This window comes from Morus notabilis, unplaced genomic scaffold (genome assembly GCF_000414095.1).
Source record: "Morus notabilis unplaced genomic scaffold, ASM41409v2 Scaffold307, whole genome shotgun sequence".
NCBI lineage: Eukaryota > Viridiplantae > Streptophyta > Magnoliopsida > Rosales > Moraceae > Morus > Morus notabilis.
This window is the reverse complement of record NW_010361515.1, coordinates 535266-562579: the sequence shown is the minus strand read 5'-3', so window position 1 is coordinate 562579 and position 27314 is coordinate 535266. Positions and strand designations below refer to the sequence as shown.

Genomic DNA, 27314 nt, shown 5'->3' with positions numbered 1-27314 from the left:
GGAAAGAGGGAGCGAAGTTCAAAATCTTGCCTCAACTGAAATTGAATGCTTTTCTGTGGAAACCACTGATTTTCCTTTCAAAACTCTATCTTCATCACTTCCATCCAATCCACCAGAACTCGTAATTTGGTCTGTTATTTCAATCACTGCTTCCGTTAGCTCTGTGTCATTCTGAGCATTTGAAACAGAGATATGTGTGCTAGAGTGCACTTCTTGTACTTGAACTTCATCTCCCAACTCAATCTCAACATCCTTCAATGAGCATTCTGAAAATTTTTATAACAAAAATCGGTAAGCAAAATCGAAGATTTGTTAATCTGGAAATAACTACAAGATCCTGTGCATCTTAATAAAACTCACAGGTTAACAAAAATTTAACAGCTCCAAGGCTATCAAATCAAGTTGGAATACGTCCAAGAAACAACAAATTGATCGAAAAAATATGATAAAAATCACCAAAGTCACAACCAACCTATACATGGCTACTGATTTTTTACACCGTGTAAATAAATAGACATGTTACTTTCTCTGTTGACAAAAAATATAACTAACCTTCATAGGAACTGGCTTGAGTACTAACTGGTCTCCAAACAGGGTTAATTGCCTTGAGCTTTTTGTTCTGCTTCCCTTCACGCTGCTTATCTTTTCCGCCGCCCATTTTAACCTTACAGTTCAAAACATGATAGGTTCTGTATTCCTGTCGCAGGGGTTTATGTCAGAAAAGTAAGAACCAATAGCAAATTTTGAGTTCGATCAGAAATCCAGTTTCATTTGATTATGTACTTCTTGAATATCTGCAAACATGCAAAATAGAATAAACCTACTTCGACTTATATATCTTGTTATGGTGAGAATGTACACACTACACAGTAAAGATGGATTTTCTTTTTTCACATGGGACAAGTTCGACTTATAAATCTAAACGTTATAAATTTCCATATTGCTACTTCGAGTTATGCAATTGTAAGAATATATGATTACAGTTAATCTTAACATTATAACTTTTTCAAAACTTTCTTATGTGCAATAAACAATGAAATTATAGTACATAAAGTCTCAAATGACGGCGAAAATTTAATTAAATTCCTAAAATTGCCTTTTGTTCTTTTGCTTCAATAAAATTACAAGAAATTGACAAATAAATAAAAATAAAAATAAGAATATAAAACTAACCTGAAAGTAACCTGCTTTCTTCAATGCATTACAAGAATTCGTTAGTTTCAGAACACGGTCTACTCTGCAACAACAGGACAACAAATAAGCTTTTTTTTTTCCAAAATTTAAACTTTGTGAATTTTTATTAATTTAGAGTCAGAAAGGGACGAAGAAGTTTTGTGATTGAAAATTTAATAGAGATGATTGAGCTTTTTGTTCACTTCAGTGAAAATTTTGGAGTGAGATTTGAAGCTTAAAGAAGAAGCGTAAGAAAGAATTAAGAAGAGCGTACCTGAAGAAGGGCTTGCAAGCTATCATGAGTGTGTCTTTCTTCCTTTTCGTCAGCGGACGAAGGAATGGGTTTTTGCACGCGACTCTGTCTAATGGGCTTCGTGTCTGTCACACGTGCAAGGGAGCAACTCGTTGGGCCGTCCGTGAGTTCGTAAGAAAACCAGAAACTTTTTTTATTTAAATTTTTGTGAGATAAGGTATTGTAATAGAATTATTATGGTTTTAAAGAATTAATTTTTTTTTTTAACTTTTTTTAGAGGATAGGAAATGTATACATAATGGAATTGGATCTAAATATATCTATTATTATAGAATATTATGAAAATATCCACTTGCGTTTAATAAGATATATATAATTCCGGCTATGCTTTTATGAATTGTTTTGGACATGCTTCTTACGCAGTGAATTTTTGTATTTTTGTGTGTTTACTTTTTCTATAATATTAAGATATTTTTTTCTAATAATATTAAGATTTTGACTTTCTTTTTTTATGATATTACAAGCCAGTCCATTCTTTTTTATTTTGGAAAAGTAACTCCTTAACTTCTTTTAATAAATGGAGTAAAAGGACTAAAATTACTAACGTTCGTCAATTTTTTTTACAGAACAACGATACATGCATTGCAGATGATTTATTATTGAGGTATTTAAGAAAAACTTAACGGTAAAGTTGGAAGTTTGAACAGAAAAAGACTTAAGCCCCGTTTGGTTGGGGGATTCTAGATTAAAGATTGGAGTCATGTGCTCAAATCCATGTTTGGTGTCGTATTGGGCTGGCTCAATACTTGAGTTACGGGTCATTTTTTGTATCCTGGTTCAAAATCAGGTCCTCCCATAATTCAGCCTAAACTTCCAATCTTTGCACAGTAAACAACACTGTGCTCTTTGGAGTTAATTCCCACCGCTCTCAAGTAATGAGCAACACTCAACTCCACGTTCTTTGGCAGAGAGCCTTCCAGCCGTCGGTCGTATCTTGGCAGAGATTCTCTGCTTCTCTTGTTTCTCCTTCTTCAATTTTTCACTCCTCTCTTCCCTCATTTCTTCCAGTCTTCGGTCGTGTCTTGGCAGAGATTCTCTGCTTTCTCCTGTGTCTCCTTCTTCAGTTTTCACACCTCTCTTCCCTCATTTCTTCGGGCAATAACTAGGTAAATAACCCAGTTGGTCTTCTCCTCTCTGAGTTGATGAGAAGTGCTTCGAGTAAAGCGCTGCTCGTGAACAAACGACCGAGGCTTCACATTCGTTACCAATTTCGCCAATTCTAGGAAAGTAAGCCCGCTTCATGCCTTTGCCGGAGAGGAACAAGACGCTCATCGAAAAAATACAAAAAACCTTCATCCGCGTTTGGTGTTTTGCCAGCAGTGACGTTAATCTCGTCCTCAAAGTCAAACGCTTTACCGGTAAGTGATCCTCACATTATTCAAATTTGTATGGTAATATCATCAGATCAATGTGGTATTTTGCGGTTGATTTACATGTTTGGGTTATTAAATGGTTGATTTCCATGAAGGCATGGCAGTAGTACCTCCCGATACTGTCAATGAAATTGGGGATTAGGGTTTCTATCAATGAATGTTTGGGTTCTTGAATGGTTGCTGTTAGTAGAATTTAGGGCCTTTTGTGGAAATGAGATTTGTAGAATATAGACCACGGTTGCAATGGGTTTCAAATTTTTCATGTCTTTGTCAAAAAAAAATTTCACATCCCAGTACTGAATCAGAATTTGAGGTAGAAAAAATTGTCTTTCTTGCATAAAAGTACAATTTTGTTCTTTCTTTTGTTTGTTCATTTTTACTTTCTGATGAATACTCTGTTTTTCATTCATAAATCTTTTGTATTGCCCTTGCTCACACTCTTGGAGAGAACACAAACTTGATTTTCATATAGATGCAAGTGATTTTTGGTCAACATAACTATTTGGCTCATAGCTATGTGTTTATTTGAGAATGTGATAACGGAGGGGGACCAAAACGAAGTGAGGATGCATTGCTGAGTGTTTATTAGCAACTTGGGGTTGTAATTTTGAGGGCCTTTTTTAATCCCTATTGTCATGGTTTTTGTAGTAGTATAATTATAAAAAAAAAAAAAAAAAAAGCTAGTAGTATTATCATAATTTGAATCTGGAATAGAAGGTTTGTTGACTCAAGGTTTGGATATCATACTTTGGAATAGAAGGTTTTTGAATCTACTTCTATGTAGCTTGACCCTGGTCTAGAAAATAGTTTAGATATGGGTAAAATCTTTGATCCGGAGAAACCCAAGCTTTTGTCTTTCTGTTTCTGTGATTGCTACTACTCAAACATTCTAGCCTATGCCCTGTACAACTTCTATATTATTGTCAATTTCCATTTTAAAAAGTGCTTTGTAAGCACATGGCTATTTTCCACTCAATCAAACAGAGCAAGTGAAGTTGATCTATAGCTAAAACGATAAGAACCTAACCTATATAATGTGAAAAAAAGTGAGCTCAAAGTTAGCTCTTTTTTTGCCTCATGTGGCACTACTTTCCAGTTAGGTTAAAATAGAGCCTCTAAACTCCTTTTAAGTAATTGACTTCTCAACAAAGGGCAACACTTATTCAATCAAGTTGAGTGTGTGGGCAAACAATTTGTAATTGTGACTGTCTTGATATTAATAATCAACTTATATAACAAAGAAACATGGATTTGATAAATAGTAATGAATTAGTTTCCCACAAAAAAAAAAAAAAAATGTAAGACTAATCAACTCACAAAGTACAACTTTAGATCCCTATAAGGCTGGCCATGGTAATTATAGTGTTCACCCCTTTCCTGCTAAAAACCCCCAACAATACATCTTACCCCCAAAAAAAAAAAAAAAAAGTTACAAATGATAATCTTTTACACACTTGCACATGTATCCTTAATAAATTTACTTAAGCTTTGTGAGGTGAGCATTAAAAGCACTTTGTGAACAGACCAAATATATCAACTTGTTGGACGAAGTGGAGCATGCTTGCCCACCCTCCAAAACCAATTCCCACAATGAAAACCCATGGCACCACAAATATGTTCCAAGTATGAGCCTGCCCATCCTCCTAGGAATGACGGTGGTCTTTGTTTGTTTTGTAGTTTCATAATTTTTTTTGCCAATAGTGTTTTCTTTTGGTTGTCATATGCGTTTGTAGATGCCTAGGAAAAACATAGATGAGAGGCCGTTGTATTGGAGCGCCGCTGCAGAGGCGTTCCAACTTGAGCGTCTCTACGAATACCATGGTGCAAATCACGGGAAGCAACTAGAATCTCGTGACTACAACCAATGGGCTATTCAGATGGCCACTTTTTTTTATGGCTACGTACCAGCCGGTGAGCGCCTTAGGGAGAAACGCCACCGAGTTAGTAAGGTTTACGCATCGTTCAAAATGTTACAAAACCATACTAGAGTTGGGTGGGATTCTATCAACAAAACTTTCACATGCTCGGAGGATCTGCGGAAATATCTTTGCAAGGTAATTTGTGTGATTCATTAGTAGTCCCTCATTCAAAAAAAAAATGATTAATTACATTACATGTAGTAAGTGTGAGAAACTTACAATTTTGTTTAAAATTTTGCTAGAGAAACCATGAAGTAAACACAATTTTTAGTAACAGTTGGAAGCTGAACGACATGCACTTGTCCACCATTTTCCTCAGTTAAGTTGTAGCTACTGGTGCTGGTGCATATCACCCGGTCGTAGATTAAGAGACAGTGGACGATGTGCCCTCTAACTAAGTTGGGGCTGGGGATGAAGAACCACAAAGCCATCGAGATTCTCTTTACCAAAACAGCGATGATGATGAGATTCGAGTTGAGTTTGGCCGCCGCATGGCACGCAGTCGAAGGGGAAATGCGTGCAACGTCACCTCGTCTTCATGACCGATTCGTAAAAGATCGGCAAGGGCACGCAAATCCAACGACAATACTCGATAGGATATCCTTGACGTGGTGAGGGAGATGCACAATGATTTGCGTGAAGATATTCGTTCAAGCAAAGAGAGTCTGCCGAGTGCCAAGACTGTTAACGGACCGAGTGAAGCGAGTGTCATATTAACATTGTTGGCGGAAAAGGGACTTGATCCGCGTACGCAGGCCTATGCGTTTGAGAAAATATTTAAAGACGACGCATGGCGTCCAATTTGGGGAGAAATTGGTGAGTCGTTAAGGAGGGCATTCCTCAATGACTTCATTTCAGTGCCACAAACTCCATTTATTTACCAGGTTTCTAATCCTTATAACCAACCACCGTAAACCTTCTCTCAAGTGCCAAATCCTTACCAACAGCCGCCAACCCACTTTGGACAGCAAACACATTCCTTCAGTCAGCCACCTAATCTATACAACCACCCCCCCAAACCCATTTACCCGTCCGTCAACTCCATAGATGTAATGGAGGGATTGTTCTTTTACATTCAAACTTATATGGTCGATTTTCTGATTAGATTTGACCATAGATTAGTCTTTTTTTTACATTTGAGTGCATTTTAAATGAACTATGGATATGTATAAGGTGTTGTTGGACACCTAATCATGTAGCAAACTATCATTTGAGTGATTGTTATGTAATTCAGTGTCTTTGACTTGTTCTCATGATATATCTCGTTTGTATATATGAGTTACCATTTCTTTATGCTTCCATTGGATATGCAGGTAGATTCTGTTACTATGCATGAGTGATATAATTCTTTGTTTGACACAAGCCTAATCTTTTTACAAGGGTGAATAATATAATTCTCATGCCTCATGTATTATTAATGATAAATGAGTAGAACTGTGATGGATGAGATAATTTGTATCTACATGTGAACTCATAAAGTATTAGGATGCAAGGAGAAGGATCGGGAAATACAAATGACGAACGGGACAAAAGCAACCGTTCGAGACGAAGACGGCGATCTATTGCTGCAATAGGTGCTGCAACAACTGCAGCCGCTTATTTGTCTACTGAATCGGTACCAAGGCCAATGCACATTTCTTCTCTAAGGGGAATGGATAAGGTAAATGAGTTATTAGCAAATAATAATGAGACAACTATGTTTAACAAGGTACGTATAGAAACACGTGCATTTATGAATCTCTGTGACATACTAACTGAGAGAGGATTGCTACAACTGTCATACAACATAAATGTCCCAGAACAATTATTTGCTTTTATGACAATCATTTTGTAAAGTCAAACTAACCGTGAATCGCAAGATGTATGACAACATTCTGGGGAGACCATTTCACGAAGGTTTAGTGATGTTTTAGACGTTATCTGTGCACTACACGATGATTTCATTAAACCCCCAAACTATGTCAAAGTGCATGATTTTTTACATCAGAATTGTCAGAGATATGGCACATGGTTCGATGTAAGTTGTGTAACTCTTTTACATATGTTCTTTTTTTAATATCTGTCATTATTCTTCACATAAATTTGTCCAAAACGATGTTTATGTGGTACTTATGTGAATCATGATTCTGAATCTAAAGACTCAAATCACTCTGATTTCAATCCTTATACCAAACAGACCCTTATAGTTTGAACTCAAAAGTATTTATGGGCTTGGCAAGACCGGCTTGAAGTCCTTTTTTTCTTTTTCTTTTTTTTTTGGTATTCTTAACAAATACCACTTGAAATTGTACGTGTCAGGAATTTTACTTTTTATGTTTGATTCATAACATTTTTAGTCAAATAATTACACTAACAAAAGGGTATTTATCAAGAGTAAGTGGTAAAGGTCTATACTAATATACTCTCAAAGATAAATTCTCCATTTTTTTATTTTTTTTAAAATTATCCTTAAAATGTTCGAGCATGTCTGACCCGATCCTGACCTATCGAGTTTTATAGCCAGATCGCGTCTTCCTCTCTCCTTCTAGGATCGGACGGTGTAGCCCGATTAAAAAATTTTGAGCTTTGAGTCAACCTCTGCAGCCCGAACTTTCGCTTTTAAATTTTAAAGATCATAGATCTAATCGTGACTGCATAAATAACTTGGGGACTGATTTGGTAATTAAATCCTTTTTTTGTTATTGTGGCGACAAAACTCTTGTAATGTATGATATTTGCCCAATTTTTTTATGAAATTTTAAAAATTGTTTAGGTACCAAAATATTTCTCAAGTGTAAAATATATTATGCAATTTTTGGTTTTAATCCATATTTTGGTGAGATGGTAGTGGATTCTCTATATAAAAATTGGTTACTAGATGTATTTTAAAATTTTTATTTAGTTTATTAATATTATAATATTAACATGTGATTTTTGTTTCTTCTAGTTATAATCCGCATTGCTTGAATCAAGATGAAGTTCCAAAGCTAATTAAGCCTCATATCACGTAATTTTAGTCTTTAGAATTATATATATTACGTTTAAATTTTTCACGTAAAACTTGTTCATCATTTTTTAATTTATGTTTATTATATCTTAAAATATCATAAAGATTTTTATTTTGAATGAAATTCCAATATTTTTCATAGTTTTTTTTTCTCGATATTTCCTTTGATATTGATATGTTTTAAAATTTCTTTAAGTTCAAAATATTAATATTTTTTTATATTGATATTTTCATTATTGGTGATATGATAAATCAATAATAATCTTGTAGTTTTAAATCCCTTTTTTGTAGTAAGTGATTTTTTTTTTTTCTGATTGGAATAACAGATGTGTAGATCATTTTGTTAGATTACAAAAACAAATGGTTTACTCTCATAATTTTTAAAGAAAAAAATAATCATTTTTCCATATGGGTGATCAAATATACCCTTTTGCAGGAAAATAGAGACAAAAAAAATTTCTGTAATACATCATAAATTAGTAGACAACAACATTAATTAAAAGTTATTAGCCTACTAGAGTTGATGTTAAGATATATATTAAGAAGGACTCAAATCTGATGTTCAATTTTATGTCTTAATCGGTGTCTAACTAATCAACTCATGTCACGTCATGTAAAAAATTTAGATTGCTTTTTAACTTACTCTTTTGTGCTTATCATGGAATAATATGGTATGATTTAATTGGTTAGACACATTAATTCTATTAGGAATCCCCTAATTCAGAAAAGACATCCAAGGAATAATTTTGAAAGAACAAATAAAAAATAAGAGCTAGTATTTACGGTGGAGCAAGTTACTTCAATGAGAATCGTATTTTTACCGTTATATTCAGTTTTTAATAGTCAAAATCACAGCAGGAACAAATCTGTGTGATATGTCGTAAATTTTTAATACGGATATATGCATATTTAAACCATTAAAAAACTAATCCAATAGTTAAAATAAATGTTCCAATTAATGGAGCAAAAGAGCTTGCTCCACTATAAAGATTATCACAAAAAATATATTGAGGAATATTTGAAAATCTGTACTGTAGGGTTTCATGAACAAAACAAAAAAAGAACGATGCACTTTAATCTTTTTTTTTTTTCCGTTGCCCTTTGTGCAGATATAAATTATTCCAGACTTGATAGACAAGTGATTATACATAGTCTAACTAGAAAGCAAGAATACATGACCCAAAAATCCTTCTATTTCATACACACACGTGGGTAGCTATAGCCAGAAATCATGTATAACTTGAAGAAGGAAAGAACCCATTTTGCAATATATATACATATATATATATATATATATATTTATATATATTCTCTGCCCACAATTCTTCGTCACAAATAATAGTTTTTTTCAGCTAGCTGCTAGTTAACCATGGCCTGTTTGGGATTTTTCTTTGGCTGCAAACATTCCCATTCAATCACAACGTATGTTCTAACAGCTCTTGTGATCATAAGCATTCTGTTTTGTCTGCGTATTCTTTACCACATTCTTTATCGATACCTAAAGAAGGAAAATCCTCGCACTCATGAAGAAAATCCAAGCAATGATCACTTGGAAATGCAGTCAGCTGACAACACAGCCCCCGTCCACAGATTCATCTAAAGAAGGCAATATTCTGTCCTGAATTTGTTGTGAAGTACTTCGATAAAATTAAGAATTCTTATCATAATGAAATTTGTCAAAATTTTCACGATCATACAAATGCAGACACATGACACACAAACACACACAATTAGGCTACATTATCTAGGAGTCACATATTTGTAACATTATGCTTAATTATATTGATCAATCTAGCTATTGCATTATAAAGGGCAGTCTTGCAATAAAACTAAAGTTGTAATGATTGTTTCCCTTATACTTACTATGACCACCATATACATGTAATTACTTTTGATCAAAATTAACGTATGGATGATCATTTGTTATCTGTACACTGTTTTCGTTCCTTATAATTAACTCACAATTAACCCTTTTCATAATCCAAATTCCAATCTGATGACCAAACCTAATTTTAATTAATTAATTAATCTAGAGCTCAAAATACTCGCACCCACTAGGAGTCGAACACCGGTTCATATAATTCACGCCTGACGTCACTACTCGCCACACCTTAAGCACGCCGTCAAGGCTACCAGTGCAAATAGTACACCCCTCCTGATCACTGATATCCTCCCCGAACCGGCCAGAAAAGGCAGCGACGGAGCGGACGGGCCCGCGGTGGCCGACGAGCACCGCCAAGCAGGTGTGCTGGCCGTCCTGTTCCCTGGCCCAAACCCTACTGGTGGAGTCGGCCGAGCCGCTAACGACGAAGTTCGCCACGCTGGCGAGGCACATCACGGCGTGGGTGTGGCCCTGGAGCGCGCCGCCGTACTGGAGCTGGCCGGAGTACCAGCCCTTGAGCCAGTAGTGGATGTAGCCGTCGGTGCAGCCGCCGTAGAGGACGGCGCCGTCGGGGGTTAGGGTTAGGGCCTTGACGGGGGAGTACTTGGCTGGGAGGGTGACGGTGAGGGAGTGGGGCTGGTCGCCGCGGCAGAAGTTGCGCCGCCACACCTTGACGGTGGCGTCGTCGGAGGCGGTGAAGAGGACTCCGTCGTCGGCGACGATTATGGCATTGATCGGCTCCGGGTGGGCCTGGATTGTCTCAATGCACTTGAGGTCGGAGATTCTCCACACTTTGACGGTTTTGTCCATGGAAGCCGAGTATAGGATGTCGTCCGAGACATTGATCGCTACGGATGTTATAGGCCCCATATGCTTCGTCTGTTTAATACAATAATATTGATAATTAACATGAACTAAATCTTATTATATATACTACATGATGAAGGATGATTAATTAAACCATAACAATGACAAGCATTAATATAATTTATAATGTGATAAAGGATTCAATTTTGCAGTTACTGGAGAAAGAGATCTGCAGTCCCCAGTTGTTACACACCTAATTAATTTAATTTAATTCATAACCTCATGTTTGTCTTATGTAATAATGAGCCATAAAGAGAAGCACCAATATCCATGGTCTATCCAGTAACTTCGGTGTGAGTCTATGACATATTAAAGTATATTTCTGCATATATTAGTGCCAATAAAAAAAAAATTGTTTAGAATTTATTAACACCAACGACCTCTACATTTGGACCGATAGGTTGTCATTATGTACCCTAAAAAAAAGATAGGTCGTCATTATGTTTAACCTACTTCCCAGGTGAATATATATATAACATATGCAAGTCATGATTTTAGGTAGCTATGGTTGTTTAATATTTAATCCAAAACCTTTTTAATTTTTTGCAGAATCAAAACCTTTTCATTTACTAGATCTGCTGGCGATTTGACAACACTTGTAGTGTAATAAAAATAAACCTAATAACCTGATAACCAAGCTAGTTATATATAGTATTAGTGTTACTAACATTACTAATGCCATGCATAAATGAAAATAAATTTTCCAATTAAGGCAAGTAATCAAAACTAACACTAACCATCTTCTCTTTGCCGGAAATGTAGCTGCGGACATAGTTACCCGTCTTTGGAATCGTCGCCAAGCGGACATGCTTCAACCCTTCGTCCCAAGTTCTCTGCCAAACCCTAATCTTCCCATCCCCATAAGCCGCGTAAACCCTGTCATGGGACACCTCCAAGGCCACCACCATGCAGGCCTTGGTCTTGAGCTGGCCACACTCGGAGAACTCCGGCAGCTTCCACACCCTTATGACATTGATATCGGAGCCAGTGTAGACGAGGCCGTTGGAGGCGGCAATGGACAAAATCTGGCCGTCCTTGAGAGGGGGTGGAGAGGGGAGGAGGCCGGGGAGGCGTGGAGGCTCTGGGAGAGGGAGGGGGAGCTCCGGCGCGGCGGGGTGTAGGGGAACTCCGAGAAGGAGGCTTCCTTTGTGGACGTGCTTCGCAAGAACGTGTTGATGTGTGTGGCTGCTGCTGTTGTACTTCTTAGTGCAAAAGATGGATTTGGAGGAGAGTTGGGAGATTCTAGTGAGGCCATGTTTGTCTAGTTCTCTTGCTTTCAAGACACGACTTGGTTATGAATGTTGTGCATCATATATGGTTTGGTTTTCATGGTAAAAGCAGTGTGTGTGTAGATAATATATATATATATATATATATATATGCATTATTCTCACTGACGGATGACGCCTTCCCAATTGTGAAGTGTTGGATATGCGTGTATTAATTAAATTTATAAGCATTCATGTTCCCCATTTTTCTCTTCACTTATTTTCGTATATATTATCTTGGGAGGGAGTTGGGAGTCAATAAATATGCTACAAGTACTTATTTTTTTTTTTCCGTGAATCTTCGAGAGTCAGTAAATATGGTACAAGTACATACTTAATTTTTTTTTTCGTGAATTTTCGAGATAAAACCATTGAGGCTCCATTTAGTTTGAGGGATGGATATTAGAAATGATTAAGAGAGTTGGAGAAATAAGAAACATGAATGATGATGGTTATGTTATTCCTGTTGTTCGGTATAAAGGAGTGAGTTAAAACATAGATGATAATTATCTATCACTTGTAATATTACTTATTTTAATATTATTTTTTGGATAATAAAATCGTCTTTTATCTTATTTTGATGGATTAATTGAATCTTTCAATTAATAGAAGAGAAATGCTAGGGTCCAAAATAGTGGGTCCAAGGAAGAGTTCTTTATCTCCTTCCCTTCCTGCTTCCAATCAAATATGCTCCAGTAGCAAAGAGAACGAGAAAATTTATTTAGGGCTTGAGTTCAATCAAATTTTGAACTAATTGTGTACGTATATATTAAGTTTGAGTTCAATAAAAAAAAAGAACTTCAGGCAAAAAATTCATTCTTCTACCACATAAATCTACGGATAAAAATAAGATGGTTGGAGCTTTTCATATATATCTCAAATATTGAGGTTTTAAATTTGAATATGACATAGTAGCAAAACACGATCTTCGTGTTACTTCTCTTGCATTTTATTAGAGGTTTAATTCCTAATATTTGTATTTAATTTTTCAAAATAATAACGTTGTGTATATAACGTGCATGAATTTTTGAGACTTGGTGAGAATAGTAACTCATCTCCTTTTTCATTCCACTTGTGACTTGTCCATTTATATTTTACCATTTGCCATTTAGTATTTTACATATTTGCCTATTGAATTTATATGACTTTAGTAATTTGCTTTTTAAATTTTAAATTTTAATGTTTTTTTAATTCATAAAATTATCGTAATATGTTTCATTCTGGCGATAATTGTGTTAAATTGGTATAAAAAACACATTTAGACGAAAAATTCTAACATCTCAATTCAAATGTAAAAAAAAAAAAAAAAAAAAAATTTAATTCCTCATCTTTTAATCCCTTAAATTTAATGAAAAATTTGAACAAATTTAGTAAAATAAGACACATTGTAACAGTTTTACAAGTTGAGGAGATTAATTGTCAAAATTAAAAATTTAAAGAATAATTTACTAAACAATGATAAGTTCAGAAGATAATTGTACTAAAAACTCTTTTATTATTTTTTAGTCCTTGGGTTTTTAAGGAGAAAAAAAAAGACAATTATACTAGAAACTCTTTTATTATTTAGTCTTTGGGTTTTTAAAGAGAAAAAAAAAAGACAATTGTACTAAAAACTCTTTTTATTATTTAGTCCTTGGGTTTGAAAAAAAAAAAACCCCCGAAGAAAAAAACTGAAAAAAAAAAAAGAACTCTTGAAAATTTTTTAAAATGCTCAACTTTAAATGAAAATTCTCAAAAATAAAAAACAAATTGTACACTATACGAGTGGGATCGGAGGCACGAGTGACAGTCTCACGCCCAAATACACTCTCCTCTACTGAATTGCGACCCCTACTCTACTCTGCTTACTTGCAATTCATAGACAGTAGCAGTGTTTTCCAGATAGATGCCGGTTGCTCCCACCCAAACCGCCAAAATGCTGGAGCGCGCCGTCTCTTCTCGGCGAGCCTCGCCTCACAACGACGACGACGACGCCGACGCCGACGCGGCGGCGGCGGCGGATGAGTCCAAGACCAAGAGGCACCTCCCTTTCTCCTTCTTCACCACTCGCCTCACCTTCTACTTTGCCCGATTGGGTCCTCTCTGGCCCTGCGTCGCCGCTCTCTCTCTCGCCCTCATTCTCATCTTCTCTCTAGCCTTCCACTCCCGGACCTTCGTCTGCGTCTCTCCTCACGACCCCGTTTACCGATCCGGTTTCTTCGGCTTCGACGCTCTCGAATCCGATTTCGGATCCCTCGGCGTCCCCTGGTGTAAGTGTTTTTTCGCTCAGATCTGATCTCATTGTGGAATTTTCTGTTTGGTAATTGAAGATTAGACGATTAGGTTTCCGATTTTGAATTTTGGATCTCTTATGCGGATTAGCTAGGTTAACCAATTATATCAGATTGTTATTAATTGATGTTTATTTTCCAACAATTGATTGAAGTGGCAATGATTTGGGAATTTGCTGATGATTTTGAATAACATAGTTTTATTTCTAGTTTATGAGTGATGTATTTGGATTAGTGGAGCTTCTTGTGCAAATAATTCTGGTTGCTGTTTAACTCTTAATATCTGCAATCTGGTAATCCTGAGGATTTCTGATAAGTAGAATTGCGGGAGATAGCAAAATCTTTATTATTCTATTGCTCAACATCTGCAATCTGGTAGTGGTAAATGGTAATCTATTGGATGATATGTGGATTTTGGATTATGGAGTTTGAGTTTGTTTCAAGTGAAATTGTGTAAGAACCGCGAGTAATGAGTAGTGTTTTAGTTGATTGTTATTATCTTGTCCTTGGCAAAAGGCAGATCGAAACATGGAAAAACGGTAGAATGGACATCTAAGGATCTACTCAAGGGCTTGGAAGAGTTTGTGCCGATATACGAAACCCGGCCAATTAAAAACAACATGTATGGCATGGGATTTGACCACAGCTTTGGGCTTTGGTTCATTGCTCGGTGGCTGAAGCTGGATCTGATGATTGAGAGTGGCGCTTTCAAGGGCCACTCCACTTGGGTTTTGCGGCAAGCGATGCCGGAAACACGGATTATTTCTATTACACCTCGGCATCCTGAGAAGTATCTAAAGAAGGGGCCTGCGTATGTTGATGGAAACTGCACATACTTTGCTGGAAAGGACTTTGTAGATTTTGGAAGCATTGATTGGGGAAAGGTGATGAAAAAACATGGGATTACTGATCTTAGTCGGGTTCTCATTTTCTTTGATGACCATCAGAATGAATTAAAAAGGTACTTGCAGTATCTTAATGCAATCTGTTGCTTTCTTTCAGTATTGAATTTCCACTAAAATAGCTAATTGCTGGATCCTTTCTATGTCATGGTCTGATGACCAGAATAAGGCAGGCTCTAGAAGCTGGCTTTCGGCATATAGTCTTTGAGGATAACTATGATACTGGGACGGGAGACCATTATTCCTTGAGGCACATTTGCGATCAGTCCTATATAAGAGGTGCGTGCCATCCCATTTGGACTTTTCGTTACAGCCTTGTGAGCTTTTTTTCCCCCCTCAATATTTATCATAGCGGTTGTAAAGATCATGTGTGGAAACTATTCTGGATATTAATTTGGTCTTATAAGCTTTATTTCTATGAATTTAACTTAATATAGTCATCAATCGAATTAAAATTTTGTTGACTATAGATACTGCTTCAAGAGGTGTTGTAATGGCTATTTTTTTTTTGGTTTAGGAGGTGGCCATAGCTGCTTTAAAGACAGTGATGAAGCCAGGATCAGGGGGAGAAGGAAGAAGTTCTGGGAAAAAGCAGTGGATATTGAAGAACTTTGTGGACCGGATGAAGCATGGTGGGGTGTTCGAGGATACATGCGAGATAACTTTAATCACAGTAACAAACCAATTACCTACACAGAGCATTTCCAGAACAGCCGGTTCGTGGAATCAATCCTTGATGTTTATTGGGAGCTTCCTCCAGTGGCGGGTCCTTCCCTCACTCACCAGACCAGATATGACCCTGCTCGTGCACCACCACCTATCATTGAAGATGGCCGATATGGCCTATTCCAGAGGCTTGGTTTGACCAGACTTGATACGTCCGTGTTCAATGGATATACTCAGTTGGTTTACATTGAGATATCCAGGCAGTGATTTTAGTCTTTCAGAGCTGTCTGGATGGAGAGGATTGTTTAGCTTTCACTAGTTTGTTAATATCAAGTGAATCTTTTTTCTTAAAATATTTTCGCCCAGCAATTTAGCTTGGTCATTTCCTTTGATTTTCTTACCACTTTTTCCCCCAGAATCAATACTATATAGACCTGTTTACATCTGTGCAACTTTACCATCCGTGTTTATTCATTGCCTTTTACCCTTAATTATTTTTTTTTTCAGTATTAGGACTCGGTAACATAATCACATTCAAGACTAATTTGTTTGGATTAGCAGCATTTACACGATAATGATGGATACAACATAGCACGCATCAACATAATAGATTTGGAGAAATCCAGAGCAATATAGGCAGACCCAGACTGACTTGTAAAAAATAGTGTAAACCTGTTCAGTCAAAGCGCAAATATGGGAAAAAGTCTGTTCAGTTTTGCCCCATTTAACCTTTGTACTTTGTGTGACCATGTCTCCTACTATAGTATTCAGTCACATAATTCTTTGTCACGTTGGTAGATAAAAATAGAAAACTTTTGTTCAAATTATTTGTGAGAGAAGACTGCAATAAAAAAGTTTGAATTGTAACCAATGAAGCAAACGCTTAGTAACGTAAAAATTCAAAAATACTCGCCATAGATGAAAATATTTCAAACTATATTTATCTTTAGAAATAGAGTTCTGCAAGCAGTGTTTCATTTACACACTAAACAGAGTTTATGAAACGGATACAAGAAATGAAATTAACATCAAAACAAGCGTATAATATGGTATGTTTAGTGGAATCCTTCCCACTTAAAGAGAATTGTCACGTCCACAAAATCATCCAAATCTAACAAAGTTAAAACCATATGTAACATTGTTCACAAAAACATATGTAACATCCTGCAACAGGCACCCAATTTTGAATCAAGGTTAGGCTTCGCTGCTTCGGAGAATGCCTCTTTGAGCTAGTTTTGGTTCTTGCACTTCTCCATGGCCCTCGGAGCTGAAGTCAAAGCACAACGATGAATGATCAGTTGGTTTCAAGATTTAGATCAATGGAAACTAGAAAGGATATGATCCTGAAATTTTCACATTAGGGCTATACCTAGGCCAATTGCTTCGGAACCTTTCATAATCCTTAATCGCCTACACGTATCGGTGAACATGCTGTCGAAACAAGCAATGAAAAAAGAAAATTAGAAATGAAGAGAAGAGATAATTAAACCTCATAGCTGACAAAATAATGCAGTGTTAAAGTTTTAAGTAAAATAATAAAAGCCAGAAATAGATAGTCTAATAGGAGATTCAGAAGTGGATCTATTATAAAAGCAAGATACTCTCAAGTGAAGTCTTTAAAACATGAAATTCACTTCAGAAGGAAAACTTACTCCCATGGGACGTCACCAACAAGCATCCAATCTTCATCCTTGTCTTCATAAGTAACCACGTATTCAGAACCGTGGAGAAGATCCATCAGACGGCTCTCAGTTAGGCCTTTTCGCTCCGGTAGTCCAGAAGCACCGCACTGCCCTGTACACAGCCATTCACAAGTTCAGATAAAATTGTTTGCAACTCATGCTGCGACTTTTAAGCATTATGCATAGAACTCAAAATTTTACTAAACTAAAGAATGCTTTAAGGTTGTGAATTATGATCTTCTACTCATGCAACATAAAACTCCCCTCCTATTTAAGGACAAAAATATACAATGAAGCAAAATAATCTTGGGTTGAACTAATTTTTAGACCCCAAATTATAGGCCAAATCTTATTTTGATCCCTAACTTTTAAAATATCCAAGAACAAGTCCCAATTTACCAAATTTTGTCCATCCTACTACTAAAATCTCAAAGGAAAATGGCATGACTTCATTCATAATAATCGCGCCCCAACATGTAGAATTACAAAATTCACATTAAACTGTATATGGTCCTCGCGTGTCTTTTTTTCGTTATAGATTTTAACAGGTGGATGGAAGGATTAATTGGAAACAATTTCATAGATCGAGACTCGTTCTATGACCTTTTAAAAATCGAGGATTAAAATCAGATTTGATTTGCAGTTTGGGACTAAAAATGAGATTAACCCATTAATCTTCAATACCACTGGAGGAACATCACTACACTGCTTCATATCAACAGTATAGCTACCAGAAAAGAAGATTCGGCAGAGTACAGCTTTGTTGAGACAATGCAATATAGCTTCTTACTGCTGTTTTGGTATGTACTCTGTGTGTGTGTCTATATATAATATATATATGTGTGTGTGTGTATATATATATATGTAGAGAGAGAGAGAGAGAGAGAGAGAGAGGATTTACCAATGGTAAAGCAACTGAACATTTTCTCAAGAGCCAATGAGAGTTCCCTATAGTTGGTGCAGGTTTTAAGGTCAACCTTGCGCAGGTATGGAGCACCATCCATGCTAACCTTGACATAAAGACAACCGGACCCAGATTTGTCTTGTGTTTCCTCCTCATTATTTTTTGCCAAATTAGAAGCCATGGTGTTCTTCCGAAATGATCGGATTGGTGGCCATCCTACCACCTGTGCCCTGTTTCATATATTACTTACCATGCTCAGAACTTCTATCATCTATGATATGATGTCACACCTCATATCTAAAATATTCCCCAAGTATAATTAAAATTCAGGGAAAAAAATTATTACAACATATTTAAAATCTCTCAAGTGCAATTGAGAATTTGGTTCAACTATCAAAATTGGTAGTATCAACATGCCAAAATAAGCATGGTTGCATGCATAATTTGGCTGAAAATTTACATCTGATTCTATCTTGAAGTGTAAAGTTTACATCTTCACCTCAAATTATATAATATATATATATATATATAACTACAACTACTGTCTCCACCCCCAAATTTGTTTAGAAAAATGCTAGTAATAATAATAATAAGACTAATTCTTTAACAATAATAATCACTATTAATGAAGCAAGAAAACCAGCAAGAGATCAATAAACTCATGTAAACAAGAAAATTTTTTACTTTTTTCACCTCCCCAAAAACTAAAAATACAAGCAACAATAAAAAGAAAAAATTAAAAACTGAGATAGAGAGAGAGAGAGAGAGATGAATGAAAAATACTTGGCAGCAGGAGGAGCACTACCATGCTCAGAAACCTGAGTTTTCGTCTCATGAACTGCTACCGACTTTGAAATTGGAACAACATCTTTCATGGCAGGTACTGACTGGTGAGCACCATTACCATTAGTCTTCCCTTCAACATTCCCACCTCTAGGGGAAAACAAAACAGACCCTTTTCCCAAATCAGCCTCAGACTCAGATCCATTACACACACGATGAGAGAAAACCCATTTCCCAGAGGACCCATCAATGGCGTCAGAGAAGCCTCTCTTGTTGTTGTTGTTGTTGTTGTTGTTGTTGTTATGCTTTTCCTCCAAATCCTTGCCAAAAAGAGAGAGTCCTCCTGGTTTTCTCTCCAGAGAGTGGGACCCAGGCAAGCCAAGTCTTAGCTCGGTCTCCTTAATCTTCTCATCCTCCGTTAGAGTAGAGGAAGAAATAGAAGAAGAAGAAGATGATGAAATATTCTTATTTTCAGAGCTTCTTTCCATTACTAAACAAGAGGAAGAAGAAGAAGAAGGCTCTGTTAAACCTATGTAATCATGTTCTAGTGGTGTAGGCATAAAAAATGGCTCTTGTCAACTATCAAATGGATTAATGGCTTTGAGAAAAACGAGTGTGTTGGAGCTAAGAAGAACAAAAACAAAAGTAGCTTATTGAGAACAGGGAAATGGAGACGAGAGAGAGAGAGGGGGGGATAGTAGGCACAGCACAATGGTTGGTTTAGCTCTGGTTTAGTAGAGAGGTGGTGGTTTTTTTTTTTTTTAATGCAAAAAAAGAACCTTCTTCTTTGGCCTTGCTATAGCTAAGCTAACAACAATTTCTTTTCCTGCTTAAAAATTAGGAAAAAAACTAAAATATTAATAGTTTTTTATTTTTTAACAATTAAATATCTGTTTTATATGTTTTTTTTTTTAATTTAATTAGATTTGATTAAATTTAATAATTAAAAACTTACTTATTGCATTAAAAAAATTACTTATCCTATGAGAGAATGTCCCTAAAATATAATAATAAAAAACAACTTTTCTTGGGAAAAAAATTTTATTCTTTCTATGATTTGGGTACTTATTAATTAGTGATGTTTTTAAGTATTAAATGCGATAAAAATCACACTAAAATACACAACTAACAAAACTCGATACAATATGGTTTAAAACAGAACCCACTCGTAGCAGTGTAAAATTCTCTTTTTTTTCAACAATAATAACTCATAAAGCATGTTATGTCATATAAAACAAATGAAGACATCGTACAGTGGATGTTCTTTTTCCACTTTAATTATTTTCATTCTAATAAATTACAAAAAAAAAAAAAAAAAAATTGTAGAAAAGATATTCGGCAATAGCACCGACAAGTCTCAGAGTATTCCCCGGCAACCTTATACTGTTCCCAACTTGCTTTTACTTTTTTAGCCCCCACAGTGTCCTCTAATCACTATTGCATATCCTTTTGCACGGAACGGGGAATAATTTTTTTTTTTTTTTTTTTTTTAGTTTTTAAAAAGAGATTGCAGAGAAAAGAGGGGCCGGATAAAGAGAAGGGAAAAAAAAAAAAAAAGTACTTTGCAAAATGCACAGCCGAGAAAGTGATTAGACGAGAATGAACCACTGACCCTTTTTCTTGGTTGAATTTTCACTTTGTGAGTGACCAAAAAGTTCCATTGTTGAGGATATTACTTATTGATAATTTGGTATGATTTTTCTTTTTTCTTCTCCAAATATTTCACAATTCCTAAATTACAACATGTTTTAATTTACCATCTGTTATACGTATTGTGTGTATGTGTTTTTTTTTTTTTTTGGTATTTTGTGCGTTCAGTATATTATTACAATATCCTTTTCACAAATTAACGTGGAATTATATATGCATGTACGTGTATAAGGCTACGCGATTATACATAAATCTATCTACATTTTTCTTTTTTTGGCTGACAATCAAAAAATAGAATAATTTTTTATTCGAAATTTAATTTGTTTTTTTTTATTCTTATTTTAAAAAGACTGACTAGCAGTAATTTTTTTCTTGAACACTCAACAGGCGACAGCTTATTACGTAGGTAAGGTTTTTTTTTTTTTTTTTAGCTTTATCATTATTTTCTTTTTTTACTGTTAATTGGGTGTGAATCTTTTGTTTTACCACGCCCGTATCCTGGCGTAATAATTGTGTAATCCAAAAGTGGGAACGCGTGCATCGACGATCAGAAGGTGAACGACAGGTATGACAATCTGACGGTTTTGGTCTCTCCACGTCAACTGTGTGGTTGTTGGGGGACATAACGGCGTTCAGTTTCTGGTCCTGAGAGAGAAGGGAAGTAAACGGTCATGATTAGGTCATTGACTTCTTCAATTCTCCGTTAACCGGTTTTGTAGAACGTTTACCTTGAGTCTTCAAATGTGGAAAAAGTAGACTTTGGTCATTGGTAATTTGGTGGTGTTTTTTTTTCCTCCTTAAATGGGTGGTTTTAATTAGAGTTTGAGGAGAGATAAGAAGAAAAGTGGGGGAGAAAATTACATTTTAAAAGGTATTAGATTTTTTTCTTAAAAGGTTAATTTGTTTAAATAGTAGTTTTAAGAGAATTCTTTATTTTTTAATTAAATTTTAGTTAAAATGGTTAAAAATCTATTTTAACTAGTAATTTTTTGATGAGTTACTTCAATCATGCTCTCTATTTTAGCTAAATATAGATTATTTAAACATTTATTGAATTTAAATATAAATAAATTTATTTAATTTAAAAAAGTCCCTTTGCATTTATTGGGTATGAAATAATAAAATAATACAATAAATCAAATACCTAACCACTTCTTGCTAGTTATATTTAGCTAATGTGAAATAGATTCTCTAAAATAACTAACTATTTAGCTAATGGTTAGAGTGGAGAAAAACTAAATTTTAGCTAAATCATTAACTATTTTAGCTAAAAACATAAAATAGCTAGCATGGTTGAAGTTGCTCTAAGTGGGGTGACTTAATATCCTTATATGTTTGTGGTTTTGTTTGTATTTAAACGATGTGGGACTTGGATATTCTTACTCTTAACACGCCCCCGCAAGATGGTGACTCTGTGGAGTCACCAATCTTGTATTTTTTATGGATCGACCCAGCCCGTTTGAGCAATAGGCTCTGATACCATATTACATATTTTTCATGAGAGATGAGAAGAAAAGTGAGGGAGAAAATTGCACTTTATAAGATATTGGGTTTCCACCTTATATGGCTATGGTTTTATTTGTATTTAAACGATGTAAGACTCGAATATTCTTACCCTTAATAGTTCTCACTTTGAAAACAATATAGTGTATACCGGATTTTTAGAACAATTACTCCCTAAACTTGTCATGGTTTAACATTTTGTCTCTTAAATTTTTAATTTAAGTAATCAACCTCCTATTTTTTATAAAATGTTACAATGTGCCCATTTTATTAAATTTGTTTAAATTTTTATTAGATTTAAGGGATTAAAAATTTAAAATTTTAAATATTTGTATTACATTTGAATTGAGATGTTAGAATTTTTCATCTAACATGCTTTAATTTTTGAATTGCTAAATTGAGGCATATTGTAATAATTTTACTAGTTGAGGGGACAATTTGTGAAAATTAAAAGTTTAAAAGACAAGTTGCTAAAACCATACGAGTTCAGGGAGTAAATGTGTAAATATTTTAAACCTAAAAATTTATCGTAGGTTTTTATAAGAACAGATAAAAATATGTTTTCACTTAAACTTCGAAGATTAATCATAATACATATTACGCATTATCAATGAGATTTTTTTAGCGTACAAGAAAATCTCTAAATATATAGGAATAGTAGCTTATTTGAAAATAAGGGGGAAAATGATAATTTTTGTTTTATGCTAAGTCTCTCATTGGCATTGGAATTTTGATAATTTAAACGATTATTTCTTTTGGCTGCTAAAACAAACACAAGGACACGTGTATTGATTTGCAATATGAAAAAAATTGGAAGAAAGGATAACAAAATTGAAGAAGAAAGTATCAATCAATAGGACAACAAAAACGAACGTGAGATTCTCTTAAAAAAAAAACAAAAACAAAAACAAACGAATGTGAGACGTTATTAGTTGTTATCACATTTGTTGGTTTTATAATATCATTTTCCTTGCAAGTTTGTGTGTGAATTATTGGATTAGGTATCGATTCCTTCCACGCTATAGTTAATTAAGAGCTAGAAGTGTGCACTAAATTTCGACGTTACATGAAATACACAATGCCCTTAAATTGGAATAATCATCTTAAATAAAGTGCTAGATATTCCTAACAATTTACCTTACTTCTAAACCATGTAGGGCACGCAATCGTGAAATTGTATCATATAATTTTCAATGCCCACTTGCAAAGAGAGAAGATAATTATAACGAGCTTACAATATTGAGAGAAAGGGCAATAATTTTTTTCTACTTTTTTTTTTTTTTTTAAATAAAAGCCTATTAAGCCCCACAAAATGTAATCACAAGGGATCATTAACTTTTCCCTATTTTATATTTATAAGTTAATAAAAAATAAAAATAAAAAGATCTCTAGTACATTGCATCACTAAAAGAGCCGCCCATAGAAACCAATATTAGCTAGATATATATATATATAACCAAATTGGTAGGTACAATATATGACATACCTTTATTGTCCAACCCATATTCTCAGTATCATTATACCATGGTTGAACTTTGGAGCTTTAAAAAATAAATAAACTAAAATATACCCTTTGTAGGTTTAAAAATTCTTATTATTATACATAAAGTATATCTCACCCACACTGCGCATGATCTCCACATACACTTGATAAACCAATAGCGTTAAGAGAAAATCCCAAACTAAAGCATGTTTATGAAATCGTAATCACACCTTGATTTCTTTACCTTTATACTAGAACCACAAACAATCTAATTTGGGCTTCAGGCCAAGATTTCGGTATCATCTTTTATGAAAGAAAATAAGAAAATATAATCGCCTAATGTGAAAGTAGAAAGCAGCCAAAAGCCATAGAATAAAAACTTAGATCCGCATCGCTGGTCCACGAGTTGGGAGATCATAGTATTAGTTTGTCCATGTTCAAGTAAATCTCCCCCAAAAAAAAAAAAAAAAAAAAGATGCAAAAAGAATGAAATAAGCAGGACCATTACTTTGATATTAGAGTTCTTTTTTTCTTTTTCTTTTTTGAGCTGAATTAGATATTTCTAATAGTTGATAATATAAGTTTGTTACTATTTTTGCATATATATATATATATATATATATATATAATAGGACGTAAAGATCAGTTATGTTTATTTGGCATAGAGCTTGAAGTGCATGTGCTTTAGGACCACACTTGAATAACAATGGTATTTTTGTGAATTTTCCCAGGCTTTATTGTCACACTGAATAGCTACTGTCCTGCCATCCCCCGTTATTTCATTTGAAAGCCTCACATCAACAAGAATTTTGGTCCATTAATGCTTTCATTGAAAACGAAATGCAATTCGGGGGAACATTATAAAGTGCTTTCGGTCACTAGAATATTGGTTGAACCTCATGATTTTGGAGAAATTTTTGGGACAAATTTTTTTTTTGCTATTTGTAGTATAGACGTATATAACTAAGGGAGAAAAGTACACAACAGATTTATAGTAAATAATTAAAACTATTTTAAGTAAATAACAGTTTAAAGCGTAAATTTTTTTTTTACGACCGGTAAAAGAGTTTATTCTATATAAATAAAGATTTTTTACTACATAAATTATTTTGTTTATCAATAGTAAATAAAATATTTACACGGAAAACTGTTATTTACTTAAACAGTTTTAAAATATGTTATTTACTTAATTTAATTTCATAAATATGTTATTTACTATAATTTTCGTATAAGAGTAATTAATTGGGAGCTTTCTCTATACTGGGCCGGAGAAGAGTTTCACACACCAATGTCTTGAGTATGGTTATAACTTATAACGGATTTAAGCGTTGGAATCACAAAATTAAACAATATACTTGTGAACTTTAAACGATATATATGTATATAATTATTTATGAACTTTGATCACATTAAAATTGTAAAATGGAAGGATAAACTTGTGAGCCACATCCACAAGTTTTCGATCAATTCATTTGATAATGAACACATATTAAAGAAACTTGAGTTATGAAGCTTAATTCTTTGCAAAAGCTCTTTAAAATAATAAATATAAATTCTTTATTTGTATTGGTGAATTTTCCCACAAATATCAAGAGTGTGACACATGTCCTATTGGTACCGATGGCTAACCCCCTTGAGATGGAAGGATGAAACCACTAGAGAACTTTGACAAGATCAATATCGAAATATGTCTCGGTTGACCTCTAACCAATTTAAAGATCAAGATTGGAAGAAAGACTTGAGGTCCGATCTCGAGTCAATCACTAGTGCAAAGCCCAACCTCGACGCTAGAATAGCATCATTTCAAGGTTTTGCTTTGAATAGAACAAATACAAAAGACACGTTTCATGATTCTAGAAAGGAATTTTCCTAGTCTTTTTTTTTTAATGGAGAAATTCCGTAATATTATTTGAAATCCTAGACAATTGATTACCTCACCTAAATGGAACATTTTGTTCCATATTTTAAATACTCTATTCTCTTATCAATACTTTGTTACTAATTAATCTCAAAAGTATGTATTTGCCTAATTAGAGCTCGGCACCTCTCATGATCTCTCACGGTGAGAAACAATTTGAGAACGACTGAAAATAACAGAGTAGATAGATGAGCATTGATGTTGAGAAATCCACACCAACAATTTGGACAACACTAGCCACACTTTCTTCAAACCCGGCTCTCAAGGGATTCATTTCACCGATTTGAGTTTTGTTACAGTAAAAAACTCTCAGAAACAGTCACATTTAATTTTTTTATTACAGTAAAAAGTTCTCACATAAAGTCACATCTCAACTCGAATCAGTAAACTAAACGGGCCCATAAGAACACGTGAATGACACATGAAACTCATCATCCACATTCCGTTTGGAGGCATGTAAATTTAAAGCATGTTTATTTTGCATCAAACGAAAATGAAAAGTAAGGAGTGATTCTTTTTTCCATTTAATAATATGTTTAATTCAATAATAAAAATTTAGTGAGCCCCACATAATATAAGAAATCAGGAAACACAATGCAAATTTTTACACCCCTTTTAGTATAATGAATGTTAAATTTACTTATCTACCTTTAATGAATTACTATATAGTTAATCATGATCAAATTGTATAAAAGAACATTTTCGTGATTATATTTATAACATTGCAATTCTTAATTTTAATAAACATACGAAAAAATAAGATTATTTCTCATTACACCATTTAATAGTCAAATAAATACTATTTTCAACCTCATTACCTTTTTCATCACACTTTCTACGGTTTGGTAAAGATGTCCTAAGTATAAAGTGTGACCTGCCTCCAGTTTCCTTAAATATTCCCAGAAAGGTGCGGTTACTCGGGTAGTATAGTAGCACTTGAGTCGATCATCTTATCTTCTTTTATATATATGGCCGGCCACAATATTGTTGGAGTTGGAGCCACACACAGTCTAACACATGATGCTTTGAATATCTGTTGAGGGTTAATAATTGTAAGAAGTTCTCTTTCAAATGATCATGCTTTTTAAAGAGGGCATTAGCAAATAAATTGACTTCATCATATAAGTGGGAACAACCAATATGGTGTCCCCTGTTGCTCCCCACGCCAATCCAAAAGTTGCATCGTTACTTTTAATTAGTGAGAGAACAAAAACCCTGGTCCCTCCATGGACACACACACACACACACACACATATATATACATACATATATATATATATATATATATATATATATATATATAACTAGACAGTACTACTCTCCAGTTACTTAGTGGTAGTGCAATTCTTACGCATTCGATCTGATCACCATCTCTGGTACAACTTTTTGGGTAGGATAAGAAGGGGGAAAAAAAAAACATCATTAATTATAATTAACCAAAATTTTCAATTCCTTTTCAATCATAATATGTTTAACATGGTTTGTCGTTACCATTAGTTGCTCGTGCATGTGATGTGTGTTATATAATCTGTTTTGTGAGAAATAGATATGTCATATTTGGAGGAAGTCAATTATCAGTGATATATACGATTGAAACATATACGATCAAATTTACTAATGGGGGATCCTACATTTTGCTAAGACGTTGTTAACAAAATTAATATCTTTACGTGCTTTTATAATAAATTTGATGTATTATTGTCACTAAAATCGTTGTCTTTTCTTTAGTTACTTATATTACTCTTAATATATATAAATGACGAACTTATTTA

At 34.5% G+C, this 27314-nt stretch overlaps 4 protein-coding genes across 5 annotated transcripts in view; 1 reads left to right on the top strand and 3 right to left on the bottom strand.

The window, feature by feature from the left end:
- The window catches only part of LOC21408906, a 5797-nt gene extending 4301 nt beyond the window's left edge, over nt 1-1496 (bottom strand). Inside the window, exons 1-4 of one of the 2 annotated variants that reach the window (XM_010099807.2) lie at nt 1448-1496; nt 1174-1232; nt 553-697; nt 31-266 (exon numbers count right to left, since the gene is read on the bottom strand). In XM_010099807.2, the coding sequence (XP_010098109.2) occupies nt 31-266; nt 553-658 (342 nt within the window). In that variant the 5' untranslated portion in view covers nt 659-697; nt 1174-1232; nt 1448-1496. Of the gene's footprint in view, nt 1-30; nt 267-552; nt 698-1173; nt 1238-1447 lie in introns of both variants that reach the window. The other variant, XM_024166746.1, reaches the window with a different exon arrangement.
- Nucleotides 1497-9793: 8297 nt separating this feature from the next.
- Nucleotides 9794-12889, bottom strand: LOC21408904 (protein JINGUBANG). Its single transcript, XM_024166719.1, has 3 exons — nt 12880-12889; nt 11251-11786; nt 9794-10525 (listed from the first exon to the last, which is right to left on the bottom strand). Exons 1-3 carry the CDS (start codon nt 12887-12889, stop codon nt 9794-9796), a joined length of 1278 nt encoding a protein of 425 aa, XP_024022487.1.
- A 662-nt stretch (nt 12890-13551) lies between these two features.
- On the top strand, nt 13552-15963 carry LOC21408903. Its single transcript, XM_010099804.2, has 4 exons — nt 13552-14030; nt 14568-15012; nt 15117-15232; nt 15471-15963. The coding sequence occupies exons 1-4, from the start codon at nt 13667-13669 to the stop codon at nt 15884-15886; spliced, it is 1341 nt and encodes a 446-aa protein (XP_010098106.1). The 5' UTR covers nt 13552-13666; the 3' UTR covers nt 15887-15963.
- Nucleotides 15964-16848: 885 nt separating this feature from the next.
- LOC21408902 (auxin-responsive protein IAA21) lies at nt 16849-19788 on the bottom strand. Its single transcript, XM_010099803.2, has 5 exons — nt 18989-19788; nt 18203-18435; nt 17272-17413; nt 16989-17050; nt 16849-16886 (listed from the first exon to the last, which is right to left on the bottom strand). The coding sequence occupies exons 1-5, from the start codon at nt 19546-19548 to the stop codon at nt 16849-16851; spliced, it is 1035 nt and encodes a 344-aa protein (XP_010098105.1). The 5' UTR covers nt 19549-19788.
- Nucleotides 19789-27314: the final 7526 nt, after the last annotated feature.